The sequence below is a fragment of the Thermobia domestica genome, chromosome 9 (assembly GCF_964235325.1).
Source record: "Thermobia domestica chromosome 9, izTheDome1.hap1.1, whole genome shotgun sequence".
Taxonomy (NCBI): Eukaryota; Metazoa; Arthropoda; class Insecta; order Zygentoma; family Lepismatidae; genus Thermobia; species Thermobia domestica.
The window spans coordinates 7,087,609-7,110,190 of NC_137462.1; the positions used below are offsets into that span (position 1 = coordinate 7,087,609).

At 35.8% G+C, this 22,582-nt stretch overlaps 1 protein-coding gene across 1 annotated transcript in view; it reads left to right on the plus strand.

Moving 5' to 3' along the window:
* Nucleotides 1-16,707, plus strand: part of Ube4A (Ubiquitination factor E4A) — a 38,241-nt gene extending 21,534 nt beyond the window's left edge. Inside the window, exons 6-9 of the mRNA XM_081770537.1 lie at nucleotides 1,617-1,776; nucleotides 6,548-6,710; nucleotides 9,127-9,331; nucleotides 13,173-16,707. Of these exons, the coding sequence (XP_081626663.1) occupies nucleotides 1,617-1,776; nucleotides 6,548-6,710; nucleotides 9,127-9,331; nucleotides 13,173-13,323 (679 nt within the window). The 3' untranslated portion in view covers nucleotides 13,324-16,707. The remainder of the gene's footprint in view (nucleotides 1-1,616; nucleotides 1,777-6,547; nucleotides 6,711-9,126; nucleotides 9,332-13,172) is intronic.
* The last annotated feature ends 5,875 nt before the right edge of the window (nucleotides 16,708-22,582 follow it).

Below are 22,582 nucleotides of genomic sequence, written 5' to 3' on the forward strand. Positions count from 1 at the left end.
AAAAAAAAATCCGATTTAAATTACTTTGATTTAAATCAGTCAACTCTGTTTGAAAGTGCTCACCCTCAAGAGTAAACTGTCTCTTGTAGATTTTTCAGGACAAACGAGATATACCAGATTGTCAGGATATTAATAAAATATTCATTTATGAAATATTAACATCGTCCCAAAAATCCCATGTCTCTCGTAGATTTTTCCCACAAAAATGACTTATACTATAATATAGAGTTGTTAATGAAAGATTGATGCATGAAATATAACAAAATCATTTTAGCCGTTTTCGAGAAGAAAATTCGATTAAAAAAAAATAGAGAATCTTACAAAAAAAAAAAAAAAAAAAAAAAACTTAGGTTTAAAACCTGGTTTGGATACATTGAAACTTATGACCTTTAGGCGATTGGATATGTTTACATCGAGACGAACGAGCGAATGGAAGGATATTCAGAAATAACTTTTTCGGTATGTAGGGCCCATGAAACGCGTAAATTCGTTGAAATCTCGATGTTTTTCACGATCAACATACTTTCTTCTCTCCTATTATTATCATTCAAAATTAAAAGAAGGTAGGAATGAAAATAAATGTATGCAAATGTGGTGAGTTAGTAATGTGAAAGTCAAGTTAAAAACCATATACTGACATATCGACCCATCCAAAGTACCTGATTGGGGGCCGCGGTGGCTCAGTGGAAGAGCGTTCACCTCTGGTGCTTGGGGTCCCGGGTTCGATCCCAGGCCCCGCCAAGTGAACTTTGTGGTGGACAAACACCGTATGCGTGGGTTTTCTCGGGGTTCTCCCGCTTCCTCCCACTTTCTTCATTCCACCATTTCATTCATTACTCATCATCACCGTCTCCTTTAGCCTAACCGGCATAACCGTGGGATGTAAAACTTTATAATATTTCATTTCATTTTTCCAAAGTACCTGATCTCTGTTGGCATTCACAAAGAAAAAGAAAAGAGAGTAAACAGTTTGCAGGTAAATAAATAAAGAACGGAAGAACATTATTTTCATGTGCATCAAATACAGTATAACCGTTTAACATATCTCCAACCTTTACTTTGTATAGCAAGTCGTATCTGTTACTTTATACATATGCATCTGGAAGTGATTCATTGTTTAGTGTAGCATATATCAAGGAATTTTTCACAATAAAGCTCGTTACTTTTGTACGAAAAAGAAATGCTCACAACTGTAACTAAAAGCGAGTGATAGGGAATATGAATAATAATGGAAAATTTGGTGGAATGAGAATGAGAAAGGAAACTCGAGAACTTTGAGTGTTAAATTGTCACCTTGTCATGTGTATATGTACACAGGATCTTTCAAAACAACACCGACAACGTTTGGGAAGTGATTTCTAGCACCAAGATAAGACAAAAAGTATAGACCAATCTGGGCGCAGAAATCCGTCATTTCGAAGTTATAGAGTGCCCAAAACATGAAAAAATGAAGTTTAAAGATCCATAGCTCCAGAACTATGGGACATACCATAGTCGGTTCCATACCAGGTTGGTCTATACTTTTTGTCTTATCTTGGTGTCAGAAATCACCTCCCAAACGCTGTCAGTGTTGTTTTGAAAGACCCTAGAAAACTGTGTCATTGTATATTTTTCAGGTTTGACAACATCTTAGGTCGTGAAACAATACATACATTGAAATTTCTGACGTCAGAAATTACTTCAATATTCACCCACCCAACAATGGTGGATCGTATTGCAGCAATGCTCAACTATTTCTTGTACCATTTAGTGGGTCCAAAGAAGAAAGAATTCAAGGTATGTATATAACTGATACTTCTCAGATATTGAGTTTTGTCAAGGGAAGGAATCACCTGAAACAGGAAAAAAAGAGAAAAATGTAGAAACTGAGAGACTTAACTTATTGCGTCCAAAAGTTCTGAAAAATTTCAACCACAATCCTGTGGTCTTTTTCAACAGATGAAGTCACTCACATAAATATCAAATTTCTTTGTGTATACGGTGTCTTTTAGGTGCAAGAATTCTAAATTTGAAATGCTTTAACTTAAGCGCCAATGATTATATTGTTGAAAAAGTGTATTCTGTTATATGCTCAACTATCTCTTAAACTTACCAACGTAAAATATAATTTTTGCATAGATGTTCAAGGTCATATTCATAAGTTACATCAAGATAAGAAGTAGTAGTCCCTAAATGAAATTCTAATTTTGTTCATGTCTATACAAGAATCGTTATGTTTCAATTGGTTTCTTCAAGAAATCTTCGGAGGGAGGTGGGAAATCCTAGCTAAAGAACCAGTTCATCAAGAGGTTTCATTTCAAATTTAGAACCCTTGTATCTAAAGGACATAATGCTTTCAAAAAGAGGTTGGATCTTCATATGGGTGACAACCTTTAAAAAAATAAATAAAAACACTACAGAGTTAAATAGCTGAAACTGTTCAGGCAATTTATAGACAGTCAATTAGATAAGTGTCATATTTATCGTCTTTGAAAATTAGTATTAAAAATGCGTCAATTACAGCCTTTAGAAACTAACTGAGAATAATTAACAGGTCTCAAATCCGAAATGAATGAAGAAAAATTAGTGACTGTTGCTATATCCATGCTTAGAGAACGAATGGTTTGTTTTATTAATAAAATTTCAGTAACATCGTGTCATGTATTATGAAAATTTCTCTGTAATTAATAATCTTATTGTAATCATGGTGTACATACAAGCAGACACACATAACTCTGGCTCACAAGAAATTTGGAAGTGTATTTTAGTAAAATTATATATACGCTGAAACCTTCTTATCGGACACCTTCATAATACGGGTTTTTTATTTTTTTTATATTTTATTTTTTATTTATTTTTTTGTCGGCAAAAATACAAGGTATGGCAGAAAATTAATGTCTCATTTTATTGTGAAGTGACGTACGTTGCACTGCGCTCTATCCACCGGGATCGATGGTGGTGTAAGTCAACTACCGAGCGAGTGCTCGCTCAGTTGTTTCCAAGCTCTCGGAGGTGAAGGACAAGCGATTTCGTAAACCTCTGTTTCGTCTCTTGTATAAGTCAGGGTACACCACTCACTGGAACAAACATACGAGATCAAGTTTTGTGTGAAACTGGGCAAATATGTTGCGGAAACCTTTTCCAATGGTTCAACAGGCCTTCGGGAATGAGTGTTTATCACAAAAGTCAAGTCTACAGACGTCACAAGGCGTGTTTGGAAGGCCGCGAAGAGGTCAACGACAAATCCCGCGCTGGACACCGGTCAACCTCGTCTTGCAAACAGACCACCGAATGGATTTACATTTCATGCCGACATCGTTACAGAACAATTGACGTGGAAGCAGATTGTGAAATGGCTTTAAACGCACTTCCTCAAAAGGCCTTGCAGGATGTCAAAGGTATATGGAGGATAGTAATTTAAAGAATTTTAATGTAGAGGTATTATTATTTCTTATTAGTATGTAAACAAATGTTTTTTTTTTCTTTCTTTCATATTTGTAGACTTGGTTGCATTACTTTCCGAATAGACCTTGCATGTATTTATTATGCGAGAGTATCCTCTCTTTTACGACAATCTTCTCTAACCCCCAACATTTTATTAACCTTAACAACAGATAGGAATCATTCTCAGCTTGTAGGTATTTAGCATAGAAAATACTATGTGTAATTTGAAAATGTATCCAGCAATAACCAAACTTCAATCAGAAACTAGTGCCCGCAGGATTACACGAAACGCAACTACTGTATACTTCTTCCCCCTTCCCCCTCCCAAAGAAATTCATGATTGATATGTTCTGTCTTACATTTTTAATATTTGATAATAATATTGCATGGTATCGTGTTATTTTTATAACAGTGAATAAGCAAATTAAGAGACTCCTGCAGAGGTACGACTTGTACTTAAGAACCGCATGATCACATAAGCATTATATTTTGCAGCGCATGCTCATATAAACACATCTCAAGCGGTCCTTTTGTTTGTCGAAAACGAGAATTTTTCCCTTATTTCCCTAGTAATTCAAATACAGAGAACAGTATTTCGATATTTACATTATATAATTTACAGTATACCACGCAGTTACCACATGAGTTGTGAGTAGTCAAAATTTTGTGTCCTTTCTGTAACGGATACCTTTCATTCATGTCTCACCGGTGTTCGTTATTTAGACTTTTCACTGTATTAATTACTTACCTCAAATAATCACAATATTAAGAAGTGTACTATGAACACGTTCGATAAAATGCTTCGTCAGATAGGGAGGTGAAGAAGTGCACAGAAAACAAAAGTTAGATTAAAGAACAAGGGAAAAGCTGAGAAGGGTCCAGATGGTCACCATTTTGGAACGCAGACAAGTAATTACGCATCAGACTATTAGTAGTTGGAGTTTAGTCAAGATAAAATTACACTCTTTTGAGTTGAGTTGATTTTCAGTTTAAAGTCCCTTTCAGCAGCGAGGCTATATAAGACGGGACCTACTACACTCCTCTTTTATCTACACAGTTCTTCATAGTATTCTTATGTATATTATGTAGTGTAATGTACAGTATGTTTGAAAAAGAACTCCCTAGTTTTAATGTGTTCTAGAATCTGTACAAAGTGACATACACTATTGTAGTTTGTGGTGTTTAATTCATCAACTCTCCAGGTTTGGCTCCCCTGCAGTTGGCAGGTCTGCTTGACCTTGACCAGTGCTGTTTTTTTTTTCTGTTTCCTCAGTTCAGTCCAGGCAGGCGTGCAGTGCAGAGCAACAATGTGTACTCCGCAACAAAAAGCGCAAACTGTTTATTTGGCTTGTGAAAACTGAGTCTGTTATAACAGTGCAACGTAATATTAGACGTCAGTATGGTGGTGAACCACCTACATCAAAAACTATCCGTCATTGGTTAAAGTCTTTCAAGGAAACCGGTAGTGCTTTAAAAGCAAAATCATCAGGTAGACCGAGAACTTCTGAAGATGCTGTTGAACAGATCCGTGTTTCTTGTGTTCGGAGCCCGAAGAAGTCATTGGCCACATAAAAAATGTGTGCAGTGAAAAGATCAGAGACATGAATCAGTTACGGGAAAGAATCGTCGCGGCGGTTGGGACAGTTACACCTGAAATGTTGGTGAATACGTGGCGAGAAGTGGAATATCGTCTCGACGTGTGCAGAGCCTCAAATGGACCCCACGTTGAAGTTTACCAACATTAAACAAAACTTGAAGGAATTCTCTTTCATGATATGTACTCATTGATGTAAGTTTTCATTCATTTCTCAATTAAATTTATACTTAAAATTAGGGAGTTCTTTTTCAAATATCCTGTATTATAAACAGACATTTGACAAAGCTCTTCCCCATTCATATCCAAATTGAAAAAAAAAAAAAATGAAGGACGTTTGATATGTCTTGAGCTTACGTATGGAGGGAAAGTCCCAAGAGCGTGCCAGTTTAAGATTTCTCTACGTAGTCCCCCTGTTATTTACTTGTTCCAGCGGTGCCAACCCTGATGAAAGAAGGATTCGTCTTCGTACCTATATGAGGCACGCATAACCTCCATGACGGCATCAATCACTACGAAAATGTTGTCCTTTGAGATGTTTTTCAGTGCGGCGAACACGTGGTAGTCAGAGGGTGCCAGATTCGTTGAATACGGTGGATGCGGTAACAATTCAAAGCCACAGCCTTGGATTTGCTGAAGGGTGATACTGTGCATTTTCTTGGTGAAAGCTTACGTCATCCAGTTTACCAGGGAGGCGCGGTGGCTCAGTGGTAGAGCGTTCACCTCCGGTGTTTGGGGTCCCTGGTTCGATCCCAGCTCGCGCCGTGTGGACTTTGTAGTGGACAGACACCGTGCTCGTGGGTTTTCTCGGGGTTCTCCCGTTTCCTCCCACTTTCTTCATTCCATCATTTCACTCATCTCTCATCATCACAGTCTCCTTTAGCCTAACCGGCATAAACGTGGGACGTAAAACTTAAAGATTTCATTTCATTTTTTTCCAGTTTACCAGGCTCTTTTCGGTAATTGTTGCCCGCAACTGCCGCAAGAAATTGCAGTTGACTTTGGGCTTTCTTAATGAAATCACACCACCATCCTCTGTGCATTCCAGAAAATGGGTACTATCACCTTCCCTGTTGAGGGCTGCTCACAAAATTTCTTTGATGTTGGCGATGTGCCATGTTTCCATTGCTTTGATTTTTTCTTTTGTTTCCGAAGAATTTTTTTTTTTTTTTTAATTTCTTTAATAGTGTCTTCCGCATACTTATTTCTGTCAATCATTAATATCAATAGTCGAAAGTTCGATGCATTAATAGTGAATAAACACCACAAGAGGTTCATATCCATATACCTAATTCGTGCGCAAAGATTAACGAATCTGCTTAACGTAAACTGATCTCGTTTTCTTGTAAGGACACGAAGTATATTTACATTCTTCTTAATACATGATTAACGTTTGTAAGTTAATATCTTTTCCCTGAAGGATGTAGAACTAGAAGAATTAGAAACATTAAGCTAGCGAAATAAAATACATTTAAGGACTGATGGATGGTTGTATGTGTTTGAGTATAAAATATATTATCTCTGTTGCAGGTAAAGGACCAGAAAGAGTACGATTTCAAGCCTGCCAAAATCGTTCTGGACATCTGTCAGATCTACGTACATCTCTATTCGAGTGATTCATTTTGTTTGGCTGTGTCACAGGATGGCCGATCATACAGTCCCAAACTGTTTCTGTTGGCAGAAGAAGTATTAGGTAAGCATTAATCAGCAACTCATAGCACTTAACTAACACAACATTCAATTTCGTACTTCAATCCGTAACGTGGATCTCCTACGAAATGAAGAAAGTGGATGTAAATATTTTAACCGAGACATATTGTTAGCCATAGAACTACTTAATCTTTATAAGTGTCCTGGTTATCCTACGATTGAAAGATTATGAACAAATGAAAGCATCTGCTTGAAATACCGTCACAATCTTTATTTATGTGATATATACTGTGGTATGGAAGATTCCTGTAACGGTTTGAAACTTAGTAATAATAATAATAATAAATAGTATGCTAAATTTATAATTACGTGTAAGAAGCTCCAACGCCATTTTGAGCACCATAAGTAAAACTATGGTTAAGTTTTAATAGTTCTCGATACGAAAGCGTTTTATTTTCACTGTAATATTTAGTGAATCCAGCTAAAGATATAATCAGTACTACAATATTCTACTGTTTCCGTGTTTTTTTGCTTGAATTACCCAGTTTTTGCTTAAGCGTTAAATTTAGAATCCAATTTCTTTACCATTTCTTAAGCAGTTTATTACTACTTACTGACGATGTTCGAGGCAGAAATGACTAAAATACGTATTTCAGTGATACGAGGAAGGATCAGAAACTAAGGTTATACAATTCCGATATTTCTTGAGTTTCGTCTGCTATAAAAGAATGAGGAGTGTGCAGTAATTTTAATACATAGAGTTGGCAACGTGCAGACTTCCAGCAACCGCCCCACCCCCCACATACAGCGTTAGTTGTATGTAAATACAAATGGCGATTCGTTTGGAAAACTGGTCTCGCGAAGAAGTCCGCTCAATTATTCGATTTCTGTGGGCGAAACATGTAACCGCGGCTCAAATTTACCAGCAGCTGGTAGAGGTTTACGAAGAGACTGTAATGTCTCATCAGCATGTCGCAGAATGGTGTCGAAAAGTTTGCGGCTGGTAGACAAAATGTCACCGACGAGGAGCGCAGTGGCCGATCCAGCACGGTATCAACAGATTTGAAGTAGTTTCGCTGGGACATCATCGACCACCCTCCCTACAACCTAGACTTCGCTCCAAGTGACTTTCACCTGTTCCCGCAGTAGAAGAAACACCTATCAGAGCGTCGCTTCGCTTCAGACGAGATGAAACCGTTCGTGACTGAACACACAAGGACAGGATTTTTACCAGGAAGGAATCTTCAAATTGATCTCACGGTGTGACAAGTGCTTCAACCGATATGGAGACTGTCGAAAAATAACCTAATATATGTACACTCATGTCCAAAATTATTGTCGCATATCTATAATTGTCTTCTTGTAAGAATATAATTTGATAATGATTTTGCAGGGTACTTTTAATACTGATACTATGTGTATAATCGGGAAATGTATATTTGTGATAAATTTCATAGGAAAAGAATTGTAAATACAAAAATTAGAATGAGTAAAACAAAATGTTGCTGAATGGACACGAAAGATTTATTTTCGTTTTATTGTTCTTATTTACTGCTCTTTTGACATGAAATTTTCCACTTACATGTCTTTGCCGATTATACACATGCTAACATTATAAGAAATACCGGGCGAATTCGTTATCAAATTCTATTCCTACAACAACATATTTATAGACGTGCGACAATAATTTTGGACATGAGTGTACTATCTGTTGGCTGTATTGCTTGTATGAAATAATACGTATATACACGTGTCGTTGCAGGCTTTGTAACCGTACTTCAGATCACCCCCTCGTAATTAAATATTACTTGTCGAGGATTGTTAAGGTATTTCAGTATATTAAATTGATCGTCTACTGAGGACATTTCCTATAAAAGTACTTAAGAAATAGTTGGAAACCCTTCTCATTATTTCTTAATAGCGCTCCTTGCAGGATTTTCAAGAAGCAGAGAGTTACTACACATGCTGTCTATGCGGTCATGGGCTTGATTCTCGGTGGAATATATGAATCTGATATCCAAAGCGAAGTTGTAGATCGTAACTTAGGTATTGTTTCGGGGGCGCGGTGGCTCAATGGTAGAGCGTTCACCTCCGGTGCTTGAGGTTCCTGGTTCGATCCCAGCTCGCGCCGTGTGGACTTTGTGGTGGACAAACACCGTGCTCGGGGTTTTCTCGGGGTTCTTCTGTTTCCTCCCACTTTCTTCATTCCACCATTTCACTCATCTCTCATCATCCCGTCTCCTTTAGCCTAACCAGCATAACCGTGGGACGGTTTCATGATTTCATTTCATTTAGGTATTGTTTCACATAATCTCAATGCTGAAACGGGACAGAGAAATGACGAAACAAAATAGACAAAATGAAACCATGAAATTCTTTGTGCTAATGCGAAAGTATTGAGTATTACTTGTTCTACATTAAAATTCTAATATTTATGTGATGTTTGTATCTGTTTTTAGTTAGAATTGGCGGCGGCTCTCTAATTGGTGATTTACGTGCTGTTGCTGAGAAAGTTAAACAAATGGCAAGCCATCAACAGACGGAAGAAGAGCTTTTGGCTGAAGCCCCCGACGAATTCCTCGATCCAATCATGCAGACTGTTATGACCGATCCAGTAATTCTTCCTTCCTCAAAAATGACTGTGGATAGATCAACCATTGCAAGGTAAAAATTTTCTCTATCCCATAAAATCAATTTAACATTTCACACTTATTTTATTCCAAGAAACACCTCGGTTGAATAATGCTCCTGATGAGAATAAGATCATGTAGTAAGAGTAACAGTTAAGTAAATTTGAACATTCCTTATTTTAAAGAAAATAATATTAAAAATCGGCTTCTGTTGCCGCCTACCAACAGAGCCGGCTCTACCATATGTGCAACACATGCATTTGCACGGGGCAGCAAGTTTCGAGGGGGCAACAAAACCTGTCATAAGTATATTATTTAAAATAGATATTTCTTGTTGGAAACAGACTTCATGATGATGATAATTAAATTTATTAAGCTGACCTTCTATTTGAATATTACATTTATAAATTGTGTTTAGGTCGCATTAGTTTAAGGTCACATGGAGAGTGATAAAGCGAATGGTCAAACAAATCCCAAGCATGATTGCTTGATTGTTGTCAAGTACATGAAATCAATTCTAGAACAGTAGCGAACACCTGTTCCATTTAGTTACTTATCACAGTTTTCGTATGAAAACTAGTCTTGTCTTTGTCACAAACAAGTTTCTTTAGCATTGAAGGTGAGAACTTTTTTTTTTTTTTTTTTTTTAATTTTTAACAGATGTGGAGGGAAGATAAAGAAATACAGATAAAAGAGCTAGTTGCATTGGAATTGCAAACTGATATATTGAAATTGAAGCTCGATATTGAACTCTATAAAAGAATTACTATCTTTCCCCTGCAGGTGTGTTTGCTTTATCTTTCACTAATATAATAGATTATTATTTAAAGCAAAAGAGAAAGAGAAATCGAGATTGTATTTGTAGTATTTAGGTCTTGTGCGAGTGTATTTTCCCTCCCCTTCTTGTTCATGATGGGGCAGCATACTTAAAATCGTAACTTTTAAGATATGTTCTTTCTGGAGAAGGAAGCGGGGGGGGGAGGGGTGCAAATGATGCCATTGCACGGGGCAGCAAATTGGCTAGGGCCGGCTCTGCCTGCGAAGGATTCCTAACAAGTAAAACAATTAGTCACCCGCCTCAACATCATTTTATTCATTAAATCCTTAGAAAATAAATGAAACTTTACTTCTGTCTTGGTTTCCAGTGGATGTCCTAATGACGACTGAACGATTCTAAATGTGGAGAAAAGTCCTTCTACTTGACCCGTGGAAGCTTGGACGAATTAGCAGTTATTCAACAGTATTTTTATTTTCATCTTTCTGTGTTAAATATACATCCTAGAGCATCTACAAGTTATTATATTTATCCGTTCACGTAATTTCCCATCACTTGACCACATACACTGTTTTAAATTTTCACTCTTTGTCTCAAATATTACGAGAGGTGTAAGAAAAAAATTTAGATTATCTGGTTTTGGGAAACTTTGTAACTTTTCGTTTCTTGTTGGCTATGTAAGATCCGAAAACTGACGAGTATAAATGGCTATATCATATTAACTTTTAAAATTAAGCATTATTTTTCTTGTTATGTGACTTTCATGGTTTAATTTTAAGATACTCCCGTATTGTAACCGGGTTTCTTATACAGTGAAACCTGTCTTTAGCGGAATCGAGCGGGACTCGCAGAAATTTCCGTTAAAGTCAGGTTTCCGCTTAATGGAGGTAGACGTTGTCTTTTTTTTAAAAAAAAACACATGCTTATAACGGACATACTGAGAAAATATTGTAAGTACGTTTTACGTACCTTTTTCAATTACAATGCTTCTTTCTTCTACGAATTAATACACAAAAAGTTTAAAATTAATACAAAATATGCTATGCACATGCTTTCTTTATTTTTTCAGTAGTCAAGCAGAGTTTTCTGTATACATTGCTGTTTGGCTGTTCTACTTTCCGTACACACTTTAGCCTGAGAAACTACACTTACTAAATCAGACTCATTTTTCCGTAAGGCAAATTGTTGCAGTTTCTTTAAACTTCTGAGATCGTCTTGATACGTCTTTATTCTACACTCTTTTTATTCCTCTATATTCTACACACCGTATTCCTCTTCTTCTTCCACCTCGTCTTCTCCTTCCGACTATCCGTTTGATTCTTGATTAAGGTGAGGGGACTACGGACAAATTGTGGGGTTGAATATGAGTAGTGCTTGGGAAAGGTCAACAATGCCCAGAAAAATATAACAAAAGAACGAAGAATTTATCCCGGACATGTAATGTATATATTTACCCTCTCACAGAATGTCTAAACATTTTCTAAACGCTGTAGTCCGGAACTCAGAATTTTCCGTTAAAGGTTTATTTTGCTTTCCGTTGTCCGCATAACACAGTTTCCGCTTAATGAAGGGACTTTTACACGTTTTGCACTCCAAAATTCATGGGACCGTGAAATATTTCCGTTTAAGACAGTTTTCCGTTTAATAAAGGGTCCGTTGAAGGCAGGTTTTACTGTAATACATTTTTCTGTTTAACTTCATCAAATGTGTAAAATATTGGTGCACGACTTTTGAATTTCCGTTAACTCCAATATTATTGAACTGTTGCAATTAATATTATTTTATGTTGTACTATTTCGACACTTTTGGTACTCCTGTCATCATCAGAGCACTAAACACTTATTTTTAGCTTGTTTTAGATGTTACAAATGGTAATTTTAAACATAATCAAAGGACAGCTTCCATCTGTAAATAATTAATCTTCTAAATAGTTAGACTTCCAGATTGTGATCATCATTACAGTTTAAATTAAAGAAGTTATCAGTTTTTAAAACAACAAACAATACAAGATCAATTCAATTTTATTTTGTGTTTAGGGTATATTCTTTGTTTGCTGTAGCCTTTTGTAATATATTACTAAAATAAGATGCGACCTACGAAACGAGACAATTGACAAGGTTCGTCATTGTTTCTCTTCTACAAGCAACTTATGCTTTCAGCGCCGTTGTTGGATCTCACTTCCACGCATTCGAACGCAGAAATTCTTGGAATAAACATTCCGGTTGACACTTGCGAGGCTTTATGTTATTTACCATGTTAAGATGAGAAAGACATTGGTACCATATTAATTACTTTCTAAAACTACTGGAGAGGTTTGAGAAAAGACTTGCAGTCTCATCCTAAACGAAGAGAAAGTTTGTGCTTGTTATTCTTCGGTTGTATTGTAGAACTATTATCAGATGAACCTGGCACGCCTGCTTCGTAAATGGGATGCTGAGAATCAGTGAAACAAGATGGCGGGAGCCTGATATGTTTGCACGAACGTGGAGCAGCGGAGTGTCATTCGATTTCTGTTAGCTGAAGGGTTTAAAGCAATCGAAATTTATCGTCGTATGTCAATGCAATATGGTGAAAGTTGAGTCGAACACAAATGTACGAGTGGGCGGATAAATTCGAACGGGGTGTAACAAGTGTTGAAGATTCACCACGCTCTGTCTGTTCAGTTACGGAGAACACCATTACGAGAGTTGATAAGTTAATACTAGAAAATAGAGAAATTACACTTGCGTTCGACTCAAACAACTTTCACTATATTGCACTGCCATCCGACGATGAATTTCGATTGGTTTCAGCCCTTCAACTAACAGAAATCTAATGACACTTCGCTGCTCCACGTTGGTGCAAACCTGTAAGGATGCCACCATCTTCTTTCACTGATTTCCAGCATCCCGTTCACGAGGTAGTCGTGCCAGGCCTATCTGACAATAGTTTTAGGACAGCATCAAAAAATAACAACGAACCACAAACTTTGTCGAAGTTTTGTATGTTTTATACAACTTCTACGGCTATTTATTGAATTGATCTTGTATATGTTAAAATAATAGACCATTGAGTAGCATAATCTATTGCTTGATAAGCTTGTGTCTTTTAACTTTTGCAGACATTTGTTGAGCGATCAGACAGACCCATTTAATCGTTCGCCGCTATCTATGGACATGGTAAAGTCCAATGAAGCCCTTCGCAATGAAATTGAAGCGTGGAAGGTAAAGATGAAGGCTCAACGGAAGCAAGGAACCAGCAAAGATACGTAGCAGTCCTCATCTTTAACAGTAATTCAACGTTGATTCATCCTTTTGTGTTCTGTACACCTGTTATTGCAGGGAGAAAATGAGTACAATTATTTGTTGACAACTGTTAAGAGTTTATAATAAGTTAATAGAATAATGAAGCCGTTTTAAAATATCCTTATATATTGTAAATATGCACGTACTATGAATAGTTTTTAGTTGGAGATTTACATGTAATAATAAATAAATGTTTAGAATATTAAAGAAAATCACTGAGCAATATCTTGTCCGTGTGTAAGATACTGTAAATGTTATTTTAAAGAAAGATGTAAAAGATAAAATTTATGGAAGCAATTGTGCTCTTTATTTGTATAGACATGTTATTCCTAACCTGTTTTCCTTTAAAAGTAATATATAAAGAAATGTTGAAAATATCATGTTTTTGTTTTGTTCTCTGTGGACAATTATACGAGATTGAATTCATAGTTGACTTGGAATTTACTCCAGATAGAAAGGGGTTTTTAAATAATTAATTGTATATTTTTTAAATATTATTTTCTTGTGATTGTTTTGACAAATAGTTGCTTGACTAGAATTCTCTTTGAGAAGAGAAATATTGACTTGTTATATATATTCTTATTTTGTTTGTTCATTTAAATCATTTCGACAGCTGAAAGGGTCAAAATAACTATTGATACTTGATTCTAATATTCAGTGTATGAGTTGCTTGTGAAGTGCTTCCGTGGAGTCTAATGGTCCTAGGTTCGATTCTCAGTGTAAGTCACAGATTTTTCGGAGTTAACCTGGTATTGTGAAAACTAAAATATAGTGGATTCCAGTCTAAACAGTAAGTAGTAACGCAGTTGATGCACTGATCGAACATCACCAGTTGAACGTACGCCATCTGGCCTTCCATACCCCGCAGTTTGTAACTTCAGTCATCGACTTTCGTGACATACCACTCAACAGTGAATAACTGCTTAAGCTCTTTTAGATTGTAACAGTTCATATGTATTAAAACGTAAGTTATAAAATTGTACTTTTTACTTTTTATGTACAATCCGTAGCAAAGAACCTGCAACATGAGCATGTAAGCTTATTGTGAAACTACGCCTAACAGCCCAGGGAATCAACATAACGTCTAAGTGGCATGAATCACGCCAGGAGAAACCTCGGTGTCCTCCCCTGCACACTTATTTTGGAGTAAAAGACTTCGTCGTTTCACAATAAACATATATGCTCATGTTGCAGGTTTTTTGCAGTGGACTGTACAATTGAAAGGTTAAAATAATGTTACATTCTATCAATGTCCTCGCGTTTGATACTGTATTCCTTCTGGCAATGTTTTTGTATAAACTAATTAGTTCTAGTGTTAAGAGTTTCTGTCCATCATTTTCTTTCTTTCTGTTTGTCGGTTACTAAAATAGTCATCTCCTTTGATGACTTCTAAGGGGACAGAAATTTAATTGGATAAAATCTGCTTCTCAACGTGTCTACTTTGTATCAATTAATCATTTCAATTACAAAATACTGGTTACAATTAAATTGGTGATGGACCATACGTAAACACTTATCATTCTTATTTTGTAACTGAAAAGTCCTTGCTTCTTATCCTGTGATCGACCGTATTGATGGGTTTCCTTAATCCCAAAAGAATAATAGCTTTGAATACAGGCTTTTTTTTTTTTTTTCAGTATAAAATGATGACAATTGTTATATCCAGAATTCTTAATACCTAAACAAATAATAAAATAAAAATGCTTAAATAGACAAGGGAAAACAATATATTGTATAATGTACGGAAATTAGGTACCAACAAAAGCAAACTCTAAAACATGGTAGTAGCAGCAAAGTTTAATAGTGAAATGCTTGGGGTCCAAATTACTACAATGAACTTCATTTCCATTAGCTCAAGGAAGGAAGTAAACTCCAAGCCTGCTTTTAATTATTGCTGTTGTGTATCAGAAACTATGAAAAATAAAGCAATTTTCTTAAAAACAAATTATGTAATCATGTGTTGTTTATTATGAATTAGCTCTCTGAACTTATATTTGATGTACACCTTGGAATTATTGTGTTCAATATGTGAACGGAAATGCAGCAAGCCAGAGACAATTCGATTAAATGCAAATGTAAAATGTTTAGTCTTGTTCAAGAAATCCTGGCCACGTACCTTTTCTGAAGGCTATACGATGCAGTCATACGTACGAAATTTGGGTACTTTATCTTGAAATGAAAATCACAATTGCTTTTTATTATTAATAATGTTAAAGTTAAATCCAAATGCGAATAAGAGTATAGGGATTTAAAAGAGAAATATGTGGAGAAATTTATTTGAAAACACTGTACGTAAGTTGTGTAGCAGACGAACAATATGGGTTGTAGCATCGATGTGTCAAGTAATTTCACAATTGGATAAATCTACAAGAGATACAGGGTGATCCAAAAATTGTTAACTAGTGAATATCTTTATACGATCTTTTGTACATTTCTAATTCTTTCTAATGTTCTTGATTCAATCCTATTAAAATCTTAAAAACAAACTTAAGTTTTCTTAATGCAATCATTTAAAAAAATCTATTATTGTGATTACATACATACCACTTGGCGACGAAAAATCTCCTAACATTAATTGTAAAATTTTGCAGTGCTAACAGTCTATATTTCTCGTATGTGTCCAATTTATGGATTTTCAAAATTGGAAAGCGAAAATCGTTAAACTATTCGTCACAGAGTGAAGTTCGAGGAACCGTAATTTATGCTCTACATGACTTAATGAAAACCTAAGTGATCAAGGCAAGCTTATCCAAGTACGAACGGTCTGACCTTTCTCACTTGTTAGGAACTTTTAAGTACCACACCTTGAAACCTTGAGTTCAGTCTTTGCAATTTTTATGTTCAATTTTACTCCTTCGATCCATTCTAAATGATTTCCCACCTTCCTTTTATCTTTTTGTATAAGTTCCACTGTATCAATATTTAGACTCAATAAAGAGTTTGTAAATCGCATTGTGTTTCGGTATCGTAGGATTATATTGCAGATTTTATATAATGTATCTACAATATAATCTTTCTATTGTATTTATAAGTACACCCAAAAGAATTATTATTTTTACCACTAAAACCCTAGTTATTCTAGTTTTTGGAACACCCTGTACTTAGTTTAAAAACTCAAAGGATGAATAACAGAAGGGCTTTCTGTAAATAAGTAAAGTAAGAGGTGCTTGTAATATGTAATAATAATAATAAAATAGAAAAGGAATAGTATATCATGGGATCTATGATTGTTGTAGAAGCGCAGACCTTGAATGTATGTTAAAGCGAATGATGTTGAAATTATAAATAAAATGTCCATTTTGTAAATATAGACAAATGTGTAGAGACAATAAATTGTTCAACAGCTGTGAATGGTTATTTACAAAAAAAAAAAAATAAAATAAAATAAAAAAATAAAAAAATAATAATAATAATATACTATAAAACCTATCATGACGTAACTTCAGTTTCGTATTGACTGATGCTTGAGGTATTGATCTGAAGTTACCTTTTACCGTTCTCGTTAAATTATCAGAGATTCTTGTAAGAAATTGCCGTGAACTTTTGAGAGGGAATCTACAAGTAAAAATTACATTCTCAAATTTGAGTGTGCTTCATATATTCGTGGGGAGAATGGTGGCTCAGTAGTAGACCGCCCACCTCTGTTGCGAAGGATTTCTGGTGCTTCATACCCAGACAATGTGAATTTGTAGTGGGTTTTCCCAAGGTTCTATTTATTCTTATTTTTATTCTACCAGTTTTTTTTATAAATCGTTCACTTCCATTAATCATCCGTTTCCTTTTGGAGTACAAAGTAGAAACTGGATCCAGTTGACTAAGTCATTGGAGAGCTTTTGTGACCGCGGCATTGAACCTCCGAATTCCATAGGTCATATGGTGAGTTAGTTCCTTTAGCCTAAAGGGCAGAGTCGTGGGACGTAAAACTAGAAGTTCCATTTCAATATTTTCGTTTAATTAGTTCGGAGTCGATATTGTGTAAGGAGGTCAAAAAGATATGGTGCTTGATACCATACACTTCAACATAATGTCTTAGAAGCGCCTAAATTACATCACTTTTTTCTAACAATCAGAATTTATTATCGTTCATACTTTTAAAATCTGTGAGAATTAAAAATTAAAATTTTAATAGCTTTTTATAGTTTTAAAAGAGGCGCAAAAGAAATGACAATGTGATGCGACCGTCTAGGTCAGCCATGTGCAACAGCCGACCTTCGCCCCCCTCTACCCACCCCCCACCCCCGCCGAGCCTTGACTCGTTATTGAAAATGAATTTCTTACGTAATATCTCTGAACTGAGCTGAAAGTTATTCTTGGATAACTGATGGCCACCTTAAAAATATTCTCCGCGTTGGAACACCCAGTGTAGAGTGTACTACCGAACATTAGCAGACTGGTCAAGTGTTCCATTAAAATGGTAAAGAATTTTCTGCTTTTCTTTAGTAAGTAAATATTTGTAATAAGTAAATATTCTTTACTAAGTAAACATTATAACAGATTTTGTATTCCTGTGATGTTAGTGTACGATGAATGAGTTTCCCTATTAAATATGTTCATTCGATTGTTATAAAAATGTTATACATTGTCTCATACGACCCTCGATGCCGGTAAGTTCTCTGTGGTTGGCCCACTCCCTGTTCCAACTTGGACATGCCTGGTCTGAGTCGTTGACGAGCTGAATCTGAAGCAAAATGTGTGTTTCTTGAACCGTTCTCGAGTATATACCTATGGATAGATGTGGTAATTACGACGAATATAAAAGTGATTCACTTTATCATAATCACATTAATGCGAGAACTAAGAATATCATTACGAAAAACATTCTATTTTACCACTTGTTTTATTTGTAGCATTTTTTAATAGAACAATATAATATTAAGTTAAAGTATGCATACTTACACTTATGAAATTGAATAGTAAAATTTTTATTTAGCTTGAATTCGTAGTTTTGGTATACGAAAGAACAATATCTTCGCTACTACAACTTTAAATAATGAACGATTACAGGGTGTGTTAAAGTATTATCCATTCTGTACTAAATTTTGGTGATACACCAAAAGATAAAATACCCATTTCCAAATTTTCATATAATAATAATGAAGTTTGCTAAGGTATGGAAAAGTATGAAATTTTCAGATTTAAATAAATCTGAATTTCAATTTATACATCAATCGAGTATTTACAGTGTAGAAGATACAGAAAAAGAAACAAACAATATAGACCCCAAAAAGGCAAATTTTATTATTTTTAAATTCATCTTTTTGCAAGATAGACGTCTTAAAATTGGGTAACTGTAATAAACCATTTTGAGGCATTTTTTTTTTTTTTTTTTTTTTTTTTTAATCTTACCGCTACGCAGACGATTCCTTCATTATTTATAAGATGAATGACTAGTTACAGTGTCTTAGATTTTGGCAAAATTGATCCAATATTGAAATATACTGTTGAATATGAAAGAAAAAAAAAGAATTCACTGAATGATTTATATTTGGTTTTCCAAAGAGAAAGCATTAAATTCATATTTACCATATACACGAAGCTCGCTGCAAGTAATAGGAGTTAATACAGATATCCAATGAGTTTCTTAGGGTTAGGGTCTACAAATCATTTCCCATAGGATTATGTAAATTAAGAAAGGGCCTGCAGATTAGTTTCTATGAGATTATCTAAAGAAATTGAGCTATTTATGAGTTGGATAAAGCAGTGGATACAATGAAAGTACTTTTGAAGGATAGCACTCGTCAGTTCAAAGGACTTCTACACGTAGGAGCATATCTGCGATAAAAGGTACTAATTTCAAACTAGTTTTTCCCTTTTGTTCCTGTATTTATGTAACGGATTGTCAATATAACAAAATATAAAATGTAGGATTTACCCTGAAACTATGCAGGGGTGCCCACAAGGGGGGGCTATGACGCAAACTGCGTCATTGAAATATTTGGGGGGTTAAAATTATATAAATATGTTTGATGAGGGGGGTAAAATTAATCGAAAAGAAGATTTTGTTCATGGAAGAAGACCTACGGATAGACAATTGGGGGGGGTGCGTCATAGACATAAGGGGGGAGTGGGCACCACTGAACTATGTATCAATTTCTCCTTCATGTTACAAGAATTATTTTGTTCATAAGTTTTCATCGACCTACGGAAAGCGTATGATAGAATTCCACGGGATCTTATTTGGTTGGCACAGAAGATGTGCGTTCCGAACATATGCATCTGTGTAATTCAAGATTTGTATAATGGATGCAAGACAGGATTAAAGAGCGTGTGCTGAATAACAAAGAGTTCGCAGTTAAAGTGGGACTTCATCAGTTTTAGCCCATACTTTTTTATAATCGTGATAGACGATGAAAAGGATATCCAAGAGTTAGCACCTTGAAATGTGCTATTTGCGGATGACGTGCTGATGAGTGAGACCAAGACAACTCTGCAAGATAAATTATATGCCTGAAGAACAAAGGGCTTAGAATTGGTAGAACTAAGACGGAATATTTATATTGTCCTTTCAGGAGAAATGTAATCGAGAATACAAGAATATAACTGGATGAAAAAAAAAAGTGGTAATGACGAAGAAATTCAAGTACTTGGGATCAATTCTGCAGGAATAGAAAAAGATGTAAACAGCAGAATTAGCAGCAGTTGGACGACATGGAGAAAGGCAGCAGGAGTGTTGTGTGACCGTAGGGGGTACCAATTCACTTTAGAGGAAATGTTTACAAACAGTACTGAGACTTGCCTTATTATGCGGAACGGAATGTTGGACGACGAAGAAGAGAGAGGAACAGAAGATGCTGCGATAGATATGTGTAGTGACACGAAAGGACAAAATTAAGAAGGAAGTGATCCGGAGAACAGTAAAGGTGAGACCAGTAGTCAGGCGCTGATCTAAAGGGAAGGCTATAGTGGCTATATCCCCCCCCCCCTTGACGGTTAGGTAGACACTGGATAAAAAGGACTTTAATCCTACTTTCTCTGCACTGCATAAAGCGGCATACTATGGTTTAGCTCCTCCCTTGATTATATCCTGGGTCCGCGGTTGCCAGTAGTAGAAAAAGTGCAAGAAAGTAGACTGAGATGTTTTGGTCATGTAAGAAAAAGGCCTTTGAAATAGATAGCCTACCAAGTAGATACTATGTAAGTGAGTGGCAAACGAGCCCATGGCCGGCCAAAGAAGTAGTGAGGAGATTGTGTTAAGAACGATATGGTGCACTATGGTGTTACAGCGGATATGACACAAAATAGAAACAGGTGGAGGACAGTATAGAAGCACAGTTGTACCCCTCCTTATTTCCATGTTATTGAATATTCATTATTTGCATAAAACTAATTTTTATATTGTCTCATTTCCTGTTTATTGTATTAATTATATCCATGAATATTTAGCTTTAGAAAATTTGAAATTTAGTATATTCAAAGTGTGTTCAGTATATTTAGCGTATCTTATTTACTGGCATTTAGTTAAATAAAAAATATATCAAATGTCATTTTAATATTAAGTATGGTTTAGAAGTAACAAAAACAGTACAGTTTTTTTTTTTCTTAATTCACAAAGATACAAAGACTTGAGGAAATATTAGCTACACAGCTGCGGACACAGATGTCTATTGTAGCAATGTTACATACTTCATAATACAGTAAAGCCTAAAAATAAAGGTTTTTTTAAAAAAAAAAAAAAGTGGTTATAACATTAGGCTTACCGAAAAACTAGGAAAATTATTGAGTTTGCTAAGCTGTACTTGGAGACAAGATTCTGTGTTTCTGGAAGTTCAGTACAATAGCTGTGAAATACATACGATCCTTCCTAAGTCACGTACGGATTCGCCGTAGCGTTATAATACAGTCAATTTGTGCTCAAAATGGTCCCTAACGGGAGAGTTGTGGGGTAGTTTTAATTTTTTCATTCTACATGTTTTTTGGGGTGCTGAATCCGAAACTGAGGTTTGCTAACAAAATTTCTTGACGCAACATCGAAAAAAATGCAAAAACAAGTAAAAGAAAAGTTTTTTGGTGGATTTTTGCTTATAACTCGGAAACTATCAACTTCTTATAAATAAGTTCCCTATTCAAAATGAAAGTACACAAAATTTCCTATAAATTGTACTATTTAGTTGTTTTTTTTTTTTCGACGAACCGTTCGGGCTCAAGCGCCACCTGAACTGTTATACAATCTCCATTAATAAAAAAAAAAAATCAAAATCACATTATATTTAAATTCTGTGCAAATATAATTCTGTTTTGTACGCTTTCATTTTATTTATTATATCCTCTCCATCCATCTGATTCCATCTGTGCCTGATCTGTGGCTCTATGGGAAAATCCGAGACATTCCTAGTCTCTTCGCATGGAATGGATTTATGGAAGATGTAACAAGAGACATCCCATATGAACTAACATTTGTTACTTACCAGCCATTTATCAATGCTCCTCCCAGTGATTATGATGCAATATTCACAGCATTGTTGACCAGAGTAGAAAAGACCAAGTTACCTGTCTGGTGACATTTGACCAACCCCTCTACTTCAAGGCATGATTCATTCTTGCTAGCCGTCCCGATAATCCTGCTCTGTCAAATGTTGTTATAAGGCTCGGTGGATTTCATTTACTGTCCTTCATGGGGGCAATTGGTTACATTATGCGAGGTAGTGGATTGACTGAACTTTTCAATATCATATATGCGGCGACCTCAACTGACAAAATCATGACTGGCCACGCCTATGCAAGAGCAGTACGAGCTCATAGAACTTTGGCTAAAATTGTGATTCAATCAATGACCCTCTCATCAACAATGGCTACCCGCCCTACTCACTAAAGCCGCCATTGTTTCTTCCAGAAACGTTTGTCCGGAAATAGGATCAAAAGGGGTTGGACTGGATAGCAATTCAATTTTGTTAGCTTTGGAGGGAATGCTATCCAACTGTGGGAGAGTAAAACTCCCCCAATATTATGCCTGTAAGAAATACTACTACCACCAGACGCGTATTTGTTCTTTGCGAGTTTGTGTTTCGTGAATAACTTCTTTCTTCCAAGCGTCTGTATCTCTCACCCTATCTATTGAGTCAAGCGCTGCCAAGCGGGGGAATTCGTAACTTCGAGAAGCTGACTACATACCAGTTGCGGAGCAAGGTGCAACTTGAAGAGGATAATACGTTAGGATAGCAGCGATGCAGGAATAAATCCACTTCTCCATGTTAAGACATAGAAGCTCACTGCCATATATGCTCAATGT